At 49.3% G+C, this 14,310-nt stretch overlaps 1 protein-coding gene across 1 annotated transcript in view; it reads right to left on the bottom strand.

The window, feature by feature from the left end:
- The window catches only part of SPATA16 (spermatogenesis associated 16), a 173,318-nt gene that overhangs the window by 13,377 nt on the left and 145,631 nt on the right, over positions 1 to 14,310 (bottom strand). Inside the window, exons 5-7 of the mRNA XM_048506936.1 lie at positions 13,799 to 13,946; positions 10,747 to 10,890; positions 2,910 to 3,022 (exon numbers count right to left, since the gene is read on the bottom strand). Coding sequence (XP_048362893.1) covers positions 2,910 to 3,022; positions 10,747 to 10,890; positions 13,799 to 13,946 — 405 coding nt within the window. The remainder of the gene's footprint in view (positions 1 to 2,909; positions 3,023 to 10,746; positions 10,891 to 13,798; positions 13,947 to 14,310) is intronic.

Raw genomic sequence — 14,310 nt, 5'->3', positions numbered from 1 at the left:
CACATCCCCAGCGTCCACTGCGTGGCTGCGCAGAAATTGCCGCTCTTCCTCCTCCCTGGCGCGCGTCAAATCTGCTCTTCATCAAAGAAACAGCTTAACATTTTTTCCCAAACCGCAGCGCTTGGCAGCGAGTGGTGGGGAACCCGGAAGATAATTGCGCGGTTGAGATTCGGCTAGAGAGCTTTCCGGCCAATCATCAGGGAAAGAATCGTCCATTTTGTTTGGCGAGTGCGTCACCGTCAGTGCGTGGAATATGAAGCCCACATGAAGAGCGCTTGGGAGCGTGTGCACAAAGCGTGGATCGTGACGATATTGTTCCCTTACTGTTCGCCATGGTTTTACTTGCTACGCAACGATTCACAGCCGTAATTGGTAGATTCGCGAATTCACACAGCGCAGGTGCTGCAGACCAGACCAGGCGGTAGTGAGTCGGTGGCGGCAGAGCAAGAACTGATTTTCACTTTTATTTTTATGCTGGGCGTCCAGCGTACAGACGTCTCAAACAAATGCTTCAAAGCCTTCCAGCCGCGTTTCTGATGGCGATTGCAGACATCGAGCCTTGGTCAAAAGCGACCTCGTCCCAGCGCAATAGTAAGAAAATGGAGGCCCGCCCTCTCCTCCATGGATCGCACACCTGTGCCAGCCAATGAAAGCGGCTTCATTGCCTCTCTATTCCCCACGAAACTCCCGCTTCTTGGCTGCCCGCGTTAAAGCTCCTTAATGGCAAATGGGTGGAACGAGCAAATAGTCTCCGTGGTCATGAAGCCCCGTAGGAGGCTTTTCAGCAGCGAAGGGCCTTTCTGCGGAGTTACTACCACGAGAAAGGAAGGTAAGGAGTGGGGAAGCTGACCCAGGGAAGAGGATGCAGACTTTGAATCAGAAAAATATGCGAGAGAAGAACTGAATCAACCCATTTTTCACGGAGGATTGTTGTGTTTTTTTAAAAAAAACCACAATTGGTGATTAGCAATGGCGGATTCCACACAGCATATTTATAATGGACCCATTTCCCTCTTGTCCATTTGCATGTGGAGGGAGAAAAGGTAACATATGAGGCTGTTCAACCGTACCACAATGTATGGACCCACACCACAACATTGCCCTTAAATATTCCCTTGCGTTTTTACGTGAGGGTCCTGCTTGGGAATGTAAAGACTCTGGATCAAGGGGCTTTAAGATTATCCATTTTTCTGCCTCATAAATGGTGAGTTCTTGACCTATTTAATGAAGTCATTGGGTACCAGATGTAAGAATCCCTCCATGATTAATCATATCTGAGTTCCAGTGAGCTTCAAACTGGTCACAACCTTATCACACTGTTTGCTAATTTTATTTTCGGCTGTTTGTTGCGCTTCACCCCTGTTTTTGTGTTCTGAAAGTAACTAAACATGACTAGCTTTTGGTCACGTCATGGGAAGATAAGACTCATTGGAAAGTTGAAGGCTGTGGGAGAAGAGGAAGATGTATTGTTGAAGGCTCTCACAGTCAGAATCAACGGTCTGTTGTGGGTTTTCCAGGCTGTGTGGCCATGGTCTGGTAGTTTTGCTCCTAAGGTTTTGCCCGCATCTATGGCTGGCATCTTCAGCCGCAGGTGTGGGTGAAATATTAGGAGCAAAAACTACCAGAGCATGGCCATGCAGCCCAGAATACCCACAACACCCAGTCGACTCTGGCCATGAAAATTTTTGGCAATACATAATGAAAAATTGAAGTTATATCCAATTTGTTTGGCCTTATCTGTATACTTCTGTCAGTATTGCATAATCCTAAAGTGGTCAACTTCCACCTGGGAAATTCAAGGATGTTTGGTGGTTAAGGGCCCATGAGACTGCATCCTGCACCAGCTGTAGTTTCTGGAGGAGGCCCAAGGGTAGCCCTACATAAAGTGAGTTGCAGTAGTTCAGTCTAGTGCTTGGATCACTGTAGCAAGATCAGTCTGGGACAGGTAGGGTGTCCGTTGTCTCACCTGGTGAAGATAACAGGGCCACTTGGGCAACCTGTGCCTCCATTGATAAGAAGATGTCAAGAAGCACACCAAGACTCTTGACGGACAATGCAGGAGTCAGATGCACACCACCAAGAGCTGGTAGTTGGCAACTCCCACACATAACACCCCAATCCAGCCACAGGGCCTCTGCCTTAGCTGGATTTAGTTTCAATCAGTTCTCTTCAGAGACATGTCATGGCCACACAGCCCAGAAAACCCACAATAGTCAAAAGAGGAAGACTCAACACAAGATGGATTGACCCAATAAAGGAAGCCAGAACCTTCAGATAGCAAGACCTGAACAAGGCGGTCAACGACAGGACATTTTGAAGGTGGTTATTTCATAAGTCATCCATTGGAAGTGACTTGACAGCACCTAACACACAACTCTGAGATTCAGTTTTAATGATCGTTTGTTCATTCTGTTTTAGTGCATAGGTTTTTGCATTATATAATATGCCTTGTGTCTTGGGAATCTTGGGGACAGGCAGTAAACAAAGTAAACTGAGTAAACTCCATGGATACTTGTGTGGATATTTCTGGACTGTGCTCAGAGGATCTAAACATTCACCAAGTACTGTTGTGGTGACCCGCTATGTCGCATGCAACAAAACACAGAATATATTTCAAACGCACACATGGTCAATTTCGCCAGCAGGAGAAGTCACACACCAAATGGTGCCACATTATAACACTGCCCTATGTGATAAAACTGTGTTTTCAAAAGAGCACAGCCAAAATTTGCAGCTGCCACAAGAAAATTAACCAGTTCTTCCCCACCTTGTTAACGACTACCTGGGACCCTTGGCATAGTGAGTACGCCTGAAATAACTCAGGTGCTAAACCCCATCACTCCCATGCATCAAAATCTTGTTATCCTCCGTGGAAAAACAAACACCATGAAACAGAGTCTGGCACTCACAGTCAATTTGGTGCCTCGGATGAAATCCATGACCGGCAAGATTCTTCTCCCAATGGTCTCCAGGTGTCTCCCTGCCTCTTCTTTCGTAAGAGGACTGAAAGGAGCTTTGTGTTCTAAAGGGATTTTACAAAAAAGACAGAGTCACAGCTGATTTCTTTAAAAATTATCAACAGTGTATCTTGAATTAATGAACAACCCAGAACAAAGGCCTAATACAGTGATGGCGAACCTTTTTGAGACCGAGTGCCCAAATTGCAACCCAAACCCCACTTATTTATCGCAAAGTGCCAACACGGCAATTTAACCTGAATGCTGAGGTTTTAGTTTAGAAAAAAACTGTTGGCTCCCTCTTCCTCCACCCCACCCGCTCGAGCAGGGGCCAGCCTGCTCTAGCCTCCAATTCCCGCGCACACCAGTCTGTGCCTCTCTAGCATCTCTGCCTCCTCTGCGCCCCCACCCCCGGCATCAGCCACCTGGAGCACAGGCACCAGGCCCGCCAGCCGAGTCCTTCCTGCTCACTGTGGTGCGCACACATTGTGCTCAGTGGCCCAGGTCAGTCTAGATGTGTGTGTGTGTGTGTGTGTGTGTGTGTGTGTGGGGTGATTTTCCACCACCCCACATGATGATCTCTGTGTGCGCGTGCCCACACAAAGGGCTCCGAGTGTCACCTCTGGCACCTGTGCCAGAGGTTCGCCATCACTGGCCTAATATATACTTTAGGTAAAAATATTTAAAAGTAAATAATAACAATAAAAAACTTAGGCCCCTTCCGCACATGCTGAATAATGCACTTTCAATCCACTTTCAATGCACTTTGCAACTGTGCGGAATAGCATAATCCACTTGCAAACAATTGTGAAAGTGGATTGAAAGTGCATTGAAAGTGGTGTAGTGGTTAAGAGCAGCAGGGGTGTAGTGGTTAAGAGCAGGTGTACTCTAACCTGGAGGAACCGGGTTTGATTCCCCGCTCTGCCGCTTGAGCTGTGGAGGCTTCTCTGGGGAATTCAGATCAGCCTGTATACTCCCACACACACCAGCTATGTGATCTTGGGCTAGTCACAGTTCTTCTGAGCTCTCTCAGCCCCACCTACCTCACAGGGTGTTCATTGTGAGGGGAGAAGGGAAAGGAGCCCCTTTGTAAGCCCCTTTGAGTCTCCTTGCAGGAGAGAAAGGGGCAGAGGTGGGATCCAACCAGTTCTCACCACTTCTCTAGAAGTGGTTACTAATTTTTTCTGAGTGCCGAGAAGGGGCTACTAAAGTAACCTCCCTGCCCAATAGGGACTGGAGGCGCGTGTGTGCGGCGGTGCCACTGTTTGAATCCCACCACCATCGGAACCTGTTATTAAAATGTTTGGATCCCACCACTGGAAAGGGGGATATAAATCCAACTCATCTTCTTCATTATTCTGCATGTGCGGAAGGGGCCCATGCTAAGGTAATGGGTGTCCTAACCTGGATAGCTCAGGTTAGCCCAATCTCATTAGATCTTGAAACTTAAGTAGGGCCCTGGTTAGTATTTGCATGGGGGACCGTCAAGGAATACCAGGCTCATGACACAGAGGCAGGCAATGGCAAACCACCTCTTAATATCTCTTGTCTTGAAAACCCCCCCCCACTGGGGATTTTATGAGGAATTCTCATAGGAAGCAGAAATGAGGCTGCGGTGAAGAGGACCGTTTATCCAGACATCTTAGAAAGCTCAAGTACTGCGCGGTGGCAGGAATGACACTTCCCGCCAGGGGAAGCGCAACGGGTTATAACTCTGTCCATCCCACATACACCTCCCGGCTTCCCCATGGGAGCGGAGACCTCATCTCAGCAGAGATAAAGTCTCCATGATGAAGCTATGGCCCATCGCCCAGACTGTGGAGATGTACTCCGTTAAGTGGTTAGGCGTGCCAACCATCTTCCGTGAAACAACCCCACACTCTACCTCCATAAAGACCCTCCCCAGAGTTTATCACAGAGAAAGAGCAGTGAAAACAAGAAATAAAATTAGAAGCGTCAATATTACCGGAATAAACCCATTGATTATACCCAGAGGAATATCCACTGAGACCTAAAGATTACCCAGAGTTTGTTCGCGAGAAGGGTGGGATGGCGTTTGGACCGATAGACCACCGACTGGGATGAAATCCCATTATGTGGCAAACTCTGGAGGATCCAGTAACATGCCGCCATTGTGTTGGATAAAGCAGCGACAGCGGGAAGGAAGCGACCAGACACAATTTCCAAGGAGTTTTCTTTGTACTGCTATGAACATTGGTATAGAAGTACTCATAAGCCAGAATGAGCTACGCACCAATTGTCTTGGTGGTAGTTGGTGCTTAACAACGTAAATACTGCTCTAGGGTTCACCAATGTGCGTTCTCTCCATCTACACCGTCACTTTGGAAGCGTGGTAGAAATTTGTGACCGCCCGAAGCTGACTAACTTTCTAAAAAAGCCTTCCAGAACTTTGAAGAAGAATGAATTGGGGGGCCTTGATGGGAATACCTTAGGGAAGCGGGTGTATGACGGTAAAGCATGTTGAATGAACAGCTGTGCTATACCCAGGGCCGGAGGGGATGGAAGCACATGGAATAAAATGGAGCTTGTTTAGAAAATAGAGTCCACCACTACCCATACATGAACCGTGTTGCCACTTGACTTTCGGTAAATCTGTAATAAAATCCATGGAATGACTTCCCAGAATGAGGCCACGGGAGAGGTTTCAACAGCCCATGGGGCTTTCCAGATGTTTTTGAAGCTGCTGGAAACAAGAGCAACCCTTTAATATGCACTTCTCAATGTCCTTGCACATTCGCAGCGCCACCAGAAAGGCTGTGGCCGGGCCAAATGCAGGATTTTTTCAAGAAGCCAAAATGATGTCAGCCCGGCGGAGCAGCCGTGGCAGGCTTCAAGGAACCTGCGGAGGGAGGCAGGCCAACACTCCCCTCCTCATGCAAACTCCATTCTCAAGCCTTGTTGAAGTCACTTCCCTCTTACGCTGGAGGCTACAAATTTGCAGCCCGCCTCCTCCCGAGTTCCACTTGGGAAAGGAGAGCAAGAGACTAGAAGGAATGATAAGAGTGATTGAAGGAGGAGTGTGGGCGTCAGGAATAGGAGTGACAGCCAGCCCCAACTGGGAGGGAGAGCAGTCGTGTCAAGGTGTGCATCAAAGGCAGCTCCACCTCTCCAGGTGCAGTGCTTGGCAGAATCCAGCCAGTTTATTAGTTTTCCGGAAAAACAGGAACTGTATGAAAGCGAGAATGAAATGCCCATTGCGAGGTTGTTTTAGCGGACATCTTGAGGGGTGGAAAGGCGGCCAGTTTTGTGATCCAACCAAATGACAGAAGAGGGTGTTTTAGCCCCCTCAGCCAGTGAAGCCAAGTGGAGATGCTACTTTGATGGCCGCAGTCTCTTTATCTCCCACAGTCCAGTGAGTTCAGCACCGGAGAATTTCTTTGATAAATAAGCCTGCAGAACTAGCCCTACCATCTTATTTTTTCTGCACCTTACAGAGCTGCCCCAAAGCGGCTTTGTCCGAGAGCATCCACGTGAACCACAAGCGAGAGATCTGGGTCCAGGGTGCTTTAGGATGGGATTCAGTGGTAAAAGCAGACTTTAAGAGCTGAAAGAGCTGTTGACATTCTTCCCCTGAACCAGGGAAAGGGGACATTTGGGCTTGGCCGGACAGTGATGGATCTTTACCCTTGAGTGCATTAAAGAGGGTCTGTGAGAGAGGAGAGTCAGTTCAATTTGGTGAGGTGTGAAGTCTGATAAAAGTATAGCAAAGGAAACTAGAAAAAGATTGAGTTCTTCCGCGGTTGGTGAGGGCAAGCCATTGGAGGACCCAGCATCAATTTTAGCAGGATCCATTTACTTACCCAAGCCCTCGGTAGCGAGATCCGGAGCGGCAATACATTAATAGAGTCTACAGGTGGAAACAGCATTTTGGAGAGTTTGGTAAAGAGAGTTGTTGAGCAAAGCGTTTCAATACTTCCCGAACCAATGCTTCATGCTCTGCTATGGACTATTGAATAAAATTAAAGACGTCATCTAAGTATACCACAACTCCCTTGTACAAGTAAATCATGGAGAACTTAGTTGATAAAGGAGACCATAACAAAGCCCGGGGGGCCCACTTAACCCGAATGGCATTATTAAGTATTCAAACTGTCCAAACTTTGTATGTGTTAAATGCAGTCAAGTGTTCATAGCCTTCAGCAATTCCTGACCCTGTAAGTGAAGCTTCTCTCCAAAGTCTAATTTAGTAAAGATCAGGTCCTTTTGCCAGTATCCTAAAGGTCCTTGATCAAAGGCGTAGGGGTATTTATTTGGACAGGAGACTGCATTTGAGACCTCGGTAATCATGCAGAAACCAGTAAAGACCCATCTTTCTTTTTTACAAACAAAACAGGAGCAAGTGTGTGTGTTTGGTAGCCAGCATGTATGAACCATTGGTGCGGGTTCTTGTCCAAGAAACGCGAAGTTCCTTCTCTCATTAGGACTCATCTGGTGGAGTCTACCTTTGGGCAGATTCGCCCCGGCTGTCTCTTGATTTTGCAGTCAGTGTCTCTATGGGGTGGCAACTGATAGCATTCTTCTCCTGAAAAACTCTGGCTAAGATCTTGAAATTGCCTTGATTACAGGATGGCCAATAGAATCGAGAACAATTGCTGATAAAATGCCAGGGGGGGGTGTGTCAGGGAGAGTTGAGTTTTCCCCAATTCATGTGTTCACACATAGGGAGGGTCCAGTGAATTCCCTAAGATCCTTTCTTTTAAAATGAACTTTTGGTTCATGTAAGCAATAACTCATGGCATGCCCAGAACTATGGAGTGTTTAGCCACTGGGCGCCAAGCAAAATAAGAAACTAATTTTTCTCCCAATGAATTACATTGAGGAGAGAACGGTTGTTAACGTTTGAACTGGGCGGTCCTTACGTTCCAGGAAAACCCCGTCAAGTGAATTGAATAATGGGGCTTAGCCAGGGCATTTGAGGTGATCCAGACCCCACTAGCTCCCCTCCTGCCACCTGGGGCCGCATTAAGCAATGGGGAGCATGCCGAGAATCCCACTGAGGCCAGGAGGCTACTATGTCTGAGAGTATGCTTAAGCGGGAGGTTGTGGCAGCTTGCAGACAGTAATGGGAAGCTACCCCTTCACTCCTACAGCGTCAGGAGTGAACCCATGTGTCCATAGGGGGGCTTTGAGAAGAAAGGCAAGCACAGCTGCTTCCCCCCCTCCCTCTGGAGTGCGTAGCCAGAGTGACTGCTTTAGAAGAAGAGCCGTCGGAAGTGGCCCGGTTGCGATGGTAGCTTGGCAGATGGGGTCGTGTGGCTGGAGGCCGGTTGTTTTGTTTCTTAGGACAGTTGGCGGCTAAATGACTAGCCCTCATAATAAAGACACAATCCCACGGCGGCAGGCTCAGCGGTGGTCACCGGTAAAGGCTGACTGGAAAGCAAACGGCTAAGAGCTTGGTGAAGCAGTGAGTTTGGAAGTGAAGCGGCCTCCCGGCACTGGCGTATTCCAGCGAGGCGCCACCTGGGATCCCAACTGGATCAATCAGCAATAGTGCGAGGAACCCGATTAAAGAAACACTGTTTCCGCAGCTTGCCGTCAACAGCATCCGAGAAGTATTAAAACCATGCGTTCGGAGGCCACTCAGGAGGAGTCGGGCAGCCGCCTGCCAAATTCCATGAGGCAAATTCTGCAAGCAACGGCGGTTGCCCTGCTGGATGTCGTTTGATGATGTGGATAGCTTCATTTTAGCTTCCGGATCTTCCGGAAAGGCCAGCGCTCACCAAGGCTTGGAGGAATGTCACGAGGGCACCCGTCTTGAGGATCTTCATCTTGTAGAGTCCAAAAGAAGGTCACAAACCAATCGGCTGCCGCCCATCCAGGACCCCAGAGCCGATGTCCCATTATTTTAGCTCATCGGGACGGTATAGATCGTCATATAGTCCTCCATGTAGGCATCGAGTTGTAAGATGAAGTAGGGGAAGTTTGGAAGCAGTCCCATCCAAGCGGGCGACCTCCCGGGGGCCTGTATTACCTCCCGCAGCTCTGCCAAAGCACCACGGCGGCCCGGATCATAAGGAGTTGAGCAGGTTAAGTAGGGCAGCCCGGTTGCAGGGGGGGGGGCGAATCGGTGGCGGTATTAATGTCGCAGTGCAGCTGGCGTGTTCCAGTGGGAGCTGGTCCTTGGAAGGTGGCAGGACCAGCAAGCGTTGCCCCTCTGGGCGCCCGGCAGTATCAGTGACAGCGTAGACTCCAACCCAGGGGCTTCCTGGTCTGCTGGCTTCCTCAGTTCCCTCTACCAGGCAGCCAGCTCTCTCTCTCTCTCCTTCTTGGTCAATGCATCCTGGTGTGCATGCAGAGCTGCTTTCTGGATTCCAATTTAGCCAGTTAAACCCCGTTAGACAGCTGCGATATGAAACTCCACTTCGTCATAGAGCCTGAAGGCTAGGCAGCTTCAGCGTTGCAGCTTTCTCAGAAATCCATGGTTTGGGAGTGTTCCAGGACCTTATCATGGACTGACCCCGATTCTCATATTATGCCGGTGGAGGCGCGTCTTGTAGCCGCAGTCCAACTTCGAGTTGGACTTCTTTGGAGTGCATTTCGGTCCCTCTGCAGGTTTTCCACGCTCTTGCTGCAGCTGTGCCCGTTCCTCCTCCCATAGCTGGCGTTCCACGGGTCCATGCTTCTTTGAGGCATCTAGCGAAGTCGGCCCACTTCCTCATCCCAGCTCCTCTTCGATGGGAGAGGGAACAGATCCCGGCTAGGAGTGCAGGCTCTTCCCGGACTCTTAAATGCGTCTGGAAGGCGAGACATGTGGGAGACACAGTAGCCACGGTGGCTCCAGGGAGGCATCTCAGGTGCAGCCTCTGGCCGAGACCAGGGGATCCCGGTCCAGTGGAGAGCCAGTGCAGACTCACGGATACCCCCAATCCCAAGTTTAGATCCCAGTGTCGACTTGGACGAGCCCCAGTGCTTTAATGCCACGGTGGTTCTTTAGGAGCATCACCAAAATCTGAGTCAGGAATGCGTTCAATGGACTCTCTTTCAGGTTTGCCATGAAAGGTGGTCCAGGCCCGTCTCTCCTCCATGACAGGTTGCATCTGAGGTTTGTAATCCCATCTGAAAGCGGGTAGATATCCGATCCCACAGGTGCTTTCGATCCATGAACAAGCGCCCCAAGCGACTCATGTGCCAAGTCCCCATGATGTGATAGATGCGTCCCTGGAGTTTCCACAGCGGATTAAAGGAAGACCTACGTGCTACTGTCGAGGGGCGGAAAAGAGTCACCAGCCGAGACCCGTTCTCGCGCCAGTTCCTCCAGATCCAGGAAGGAAAGGTGACCGGAGCCCTCTTTAGGGCTTAGCACCTTCCCCAGAAACATCAACACTCTCTCATGCCGAGACAGAGGTCCACTGCACTAGGAATATAGATGAATTAGGATTCCTGCCACAATGTAGAAGAATTCCGCCAGAAGCAAAAGGAAATAAAAAGGAAACTCTTTGGTGAAAAGACCGTTTGTCAGACATCTTAGAAAGCTCAAGTACTTATTAGCAGAATGACACTTCATGCAGAAGCACAGGTTATAACTCTGTCCATCCCATCCCCCCTCCGGCTTCCCGCCCAGGAGCGGAGACATCATCCAGCGCGAGATAAAGTCTCCGCCCGTTCTGAAGGCTTATTACATATCGCCAGACTAATGGAATGTACTCAAGGTTAGGCGGCTGCCCTTCCCATCAACACCATTGAAACCTTTACAGATTGCCATAAGTCAGTTGGGACTTGATGCAAAAGACTGATGCCACTTTAGGAGGAACCCCCCGCCCCCAGTTACCTGAAATTGCAGGCAGCTTCCTGCAAGACATCTTTTCCAGGAATTTCCCAACTTCTTTGTTTTTGAAGCCTAACGTAAGCAAATACGACTGGGGAGGACAAGTCCAGTCTGCAGTTTGTGGCAAGCTGTGAAGTCCATGGGGATCTAAAACACCAAAAAAGAGAATTTGTTTGTTTGCATTTCATTAGTTTCATGGACTGCTCTTCCCTAGTGTCTCAGGGCGCCTGCCAAAAGTTCAATAGATACATAAAGCAAGCCACAAACAATTTTATCAAAACACTATTAAAACTCGATGGCGAGAGGAAAACCTAGTGCTCTATAGAAATGTCTTAAAAACAGGAGGGAAATGTGGCCGGGGGTGGGGGGGGGAAGCATAGGGGAGGCTAAGTTGAAGAAGAAGAAAAACAATAGCTGCCTCAACTGGGTGCCTGGTGGTACAACTCTGTCTTGCAGGCCCTGCGGAATTGCATCAGGTCCCACGGGGTCTGAGTATCACCAGACAGAACATTCCACCAGGTTTGGGGCCAGGGCAGAGGTGGGATCCAGCAGGATCTCACAGGTTCCCGAGAGTAGGTTACTAATTGTTTGTGTGTGGCAGCCTGCGCCTGCGTGCATTTGTTTCCCACCCAAGCGCCGGCACAGTGGCTGCATCCTTGCCACAGCCCCGCCCAGGAAAGCCCCGCCCCAGAATGCCCGGCCACGCCCCCGTCGTGCTCCATCCAGCCCCATTGGCGCTACGCCACAGTTTGAATCCCACCGCCATGGGAACCTGTTACTAAAATTTTTGGATCCCACCACTGGGCCAGGGTATGCAGCATTCATTTAAACAGAATGGAAAATGCTTCACCACCTGCTGACTGAGTGGGCTGCCCTACTCCAGCGTAGCTCTTCCACTGAAATTGCTGCGATGTACGGCGGCTAATTAAATTACTGACAATTTGTTGGTCCTTCCACGATGCAGCACAATCTGCCGTCTGAAGTGGGGGTCCCGTCTGATGGCAATCCCTTTGTAATCTGTTGTCTGCACAATTCGTCCTAATTGAGCGCTTTTTGTGAAATGATTGGGATATAAAACGGACATACAAAAAGCCCTGTTGGATCAGACCAGTGGTTCATCTGGTCTAGCATCCTGTTTCGCACAGTGGCTAACCAGACAGCCAACAAGCAGGGAACAGAGCAGTGGTGGGATCCAAAAATTTTAGTAACAGGTTCCCATAGTGGTGGGATTCAAACTGCAATGGCATTAGCGCCACTGAAGCAGAGATGAACACGACAAAGGCTGAGGCATTCCATGGAAGTGAAAGGAGACATTCCTGGGCCAGTATCTTGCAAGGACAGCATCGGCTGGTCGCTTAGGTCCTTGAAGTGGAAAGCGAGATACCTGCATGACGCAGGCTTCGCCAGTGCTTACCTCCTGCTAGACTGCTGCTTCAAGAGTTCTGCGCGCTACTGCTGAGAGGAGGAGGTAACTAAAGAACTTAAAAATCACCGGGGCAAAATCGCAATTGAAAGTAACCCCCTGCGACGCACACAAATGGTGGTCCAACCTACTCGGGGAACCTGTGAGAGAACCTGCACGGATTCCACCTCTGGAACCAGAGGCTGGAATTTTTTCCCTGATGGTAATGGTGCCTGATAGCACTGGTATTCTGAGGCTCACTGCCTCTGAATTTGGAGGAAGAATCATAGGATCTTAGGCTGTTTCTGTTCTGGCAGCAGAAATGGCTGGCCACCGGCGTAATTCATGCTGGTGGAGCCACGGGACGGTTCAAACAGTCCCATGTGGGCAATCCCAAAGCTGCCGCGGGCCGCATGGGCGGCTCCGCATGGAGTTGCCTCCAGTTTGTTTTGTTTAGCTATCTTTCCCCCCTGAGAACATCTGGAAGGAGGAAGGGACATGCCTGGGCCCTTCAGAGCTTCGCAGGGAGAAAAGGTAAGTAAACAAAACAAACCGGCAGCGGCTAAAAGCGGTGCCCTCACCCCGGTGCACTTCGCATGGCGCCAGCAGGAAGACGTTGCTTTCCAAATAACTTGGTCATTGAGTGAGTTAGGAAAGGAGCATTTCCCCGCCGTTCGGGGGAGGAGAGCACGGCACTGCTGGCCAACAGCGCCCCAGGGACAGTGTTTTTACCATCCCTGGGGCACTATTTTTGGCCTGTGCAAAAACCACCATGGAGTCGGAAGAGGCCCCAAGGGCCATTGAGTCCAACCACCTGCAATTCAGTAACACATAATCAATCTATGCTTCCAGTTGTCAGGTCCCCTGCTATGCTGGGAGACCTCTTGCTGGCAACCTCTCAATACCTACCCTGACCCAGTAAGCCAGTGGAGGGAAATAAAGAAAAAAGTCATCCTGTTAACAGAGCAATGACATTCCTAGGGTAAACCCAGAGGTGACATACCACTCTAGGATTCAGTAGAGACTCTATAGTGAAACCACAGAGTTTTTGATTGGTTATTATTGCAGTCGACGCGAGGCCCTAGCACCACTCACCTGCATTTTGCTGCGCTGCTCTGCGCCCGGTGGCTAGCGGGGTCCAACTGCACTCCCCATTGCAGGGGCGGCAACAACGCAGCCGCCCCGACTGTGCTGCTCTTGCGTCCCCTCAGCGCGGGTCATTCTGGCGCTGCTCAAAACGGCGCCTTTCGATGACCCCACGCAGAGCACGGGGCAGTGGGGAAGCCTGGGGAACACGACCCTCACACTAAAAAGGTCCTGGACCAGACGAAACCGATGTCATTTTAAAAGTGGGGAAACGGCCATAGCCACTTCCAGGTTTGTTTGGAAATGACCTCATGATGTTCAGTTGATGGCACCCTCCCATGTACCCACTCCCCAGTCTCTCACTGGGTACCAGTTGCTGGCTGGCAACTCTCAACCACTGGCAGTGAACTCCACAATTTAATTACTCATTGAGTGAAGAAGTTCTTCCTTTTGTCCATTCTGAATCTATTGCCCATCAACTTGAATGGGCACCCCTGTGTTCCAAGCATTATGGTGCTTAACTTTAAACGGAGCATCCTCTGTGTTTGTTCATGTCACCTTTATTACCTGTATATATGTATTCTACATAATCTGGGTGCTTTTTGGCAAACGCTTCTTTCAACAGGTCAATTTTTTTAGCCGTCACTTTGGTTGCAAAGGGTGTGTACATCACCGAAAAAGATTCTGCTCTTGTGATGGCTTCTTCAATCATGGCCTAAAAAAGAAAGAAAGAAAGAAAAGATACAGACCGAGCTGTTTAAAAGTGAGATGCCATTAAGGGTGGGGGGAGAAAAGAAAAGAAGAGGGAAATGAAAAATAATTACCTTCATGGATGATATTTTCCCCTTAATAATTGCACAGTCATGCAAAGATAACATATTTTGCGTTCAAATATTAATTAGAGAAAAAATTCAGATTAGTTCCAGAGTGCATTGCCTATCTCGCTCTCAGAAAATCAATTTAAATGGAGAAGAGGAACATTTGTAAACAGTTTTCACAGCAGCAGGTCCTTGCCTTTAGCAGGAGGGGGGGGGCAAGCATTAGACAAATCATCCCAAAGATAATAATAAGAAAAAAAT

This window comes from Sphaerodactylus townsendi, linkage group LG08 (assembly GCF_021028975.2).
Source record: "Sphaerodactylus townsendi isolate TG3544 linkage group LG08, MPM_Stown_v2.3, whole genome shotgun sequence".
In the NCBI taxonomy this organism is placed as follows: Eukaryota; Metazoa; Chordata; class Lepidosauria; order Squamata; family Sphaerodactylidae; genus Sphaerodactylus; species Sphaerodactylus townsendi.
The sequence above is the reverse complement of the archived record's forward strand: the minus strand, read 5'-3'. Positions and strand labels throughout refer to the sequence as shown.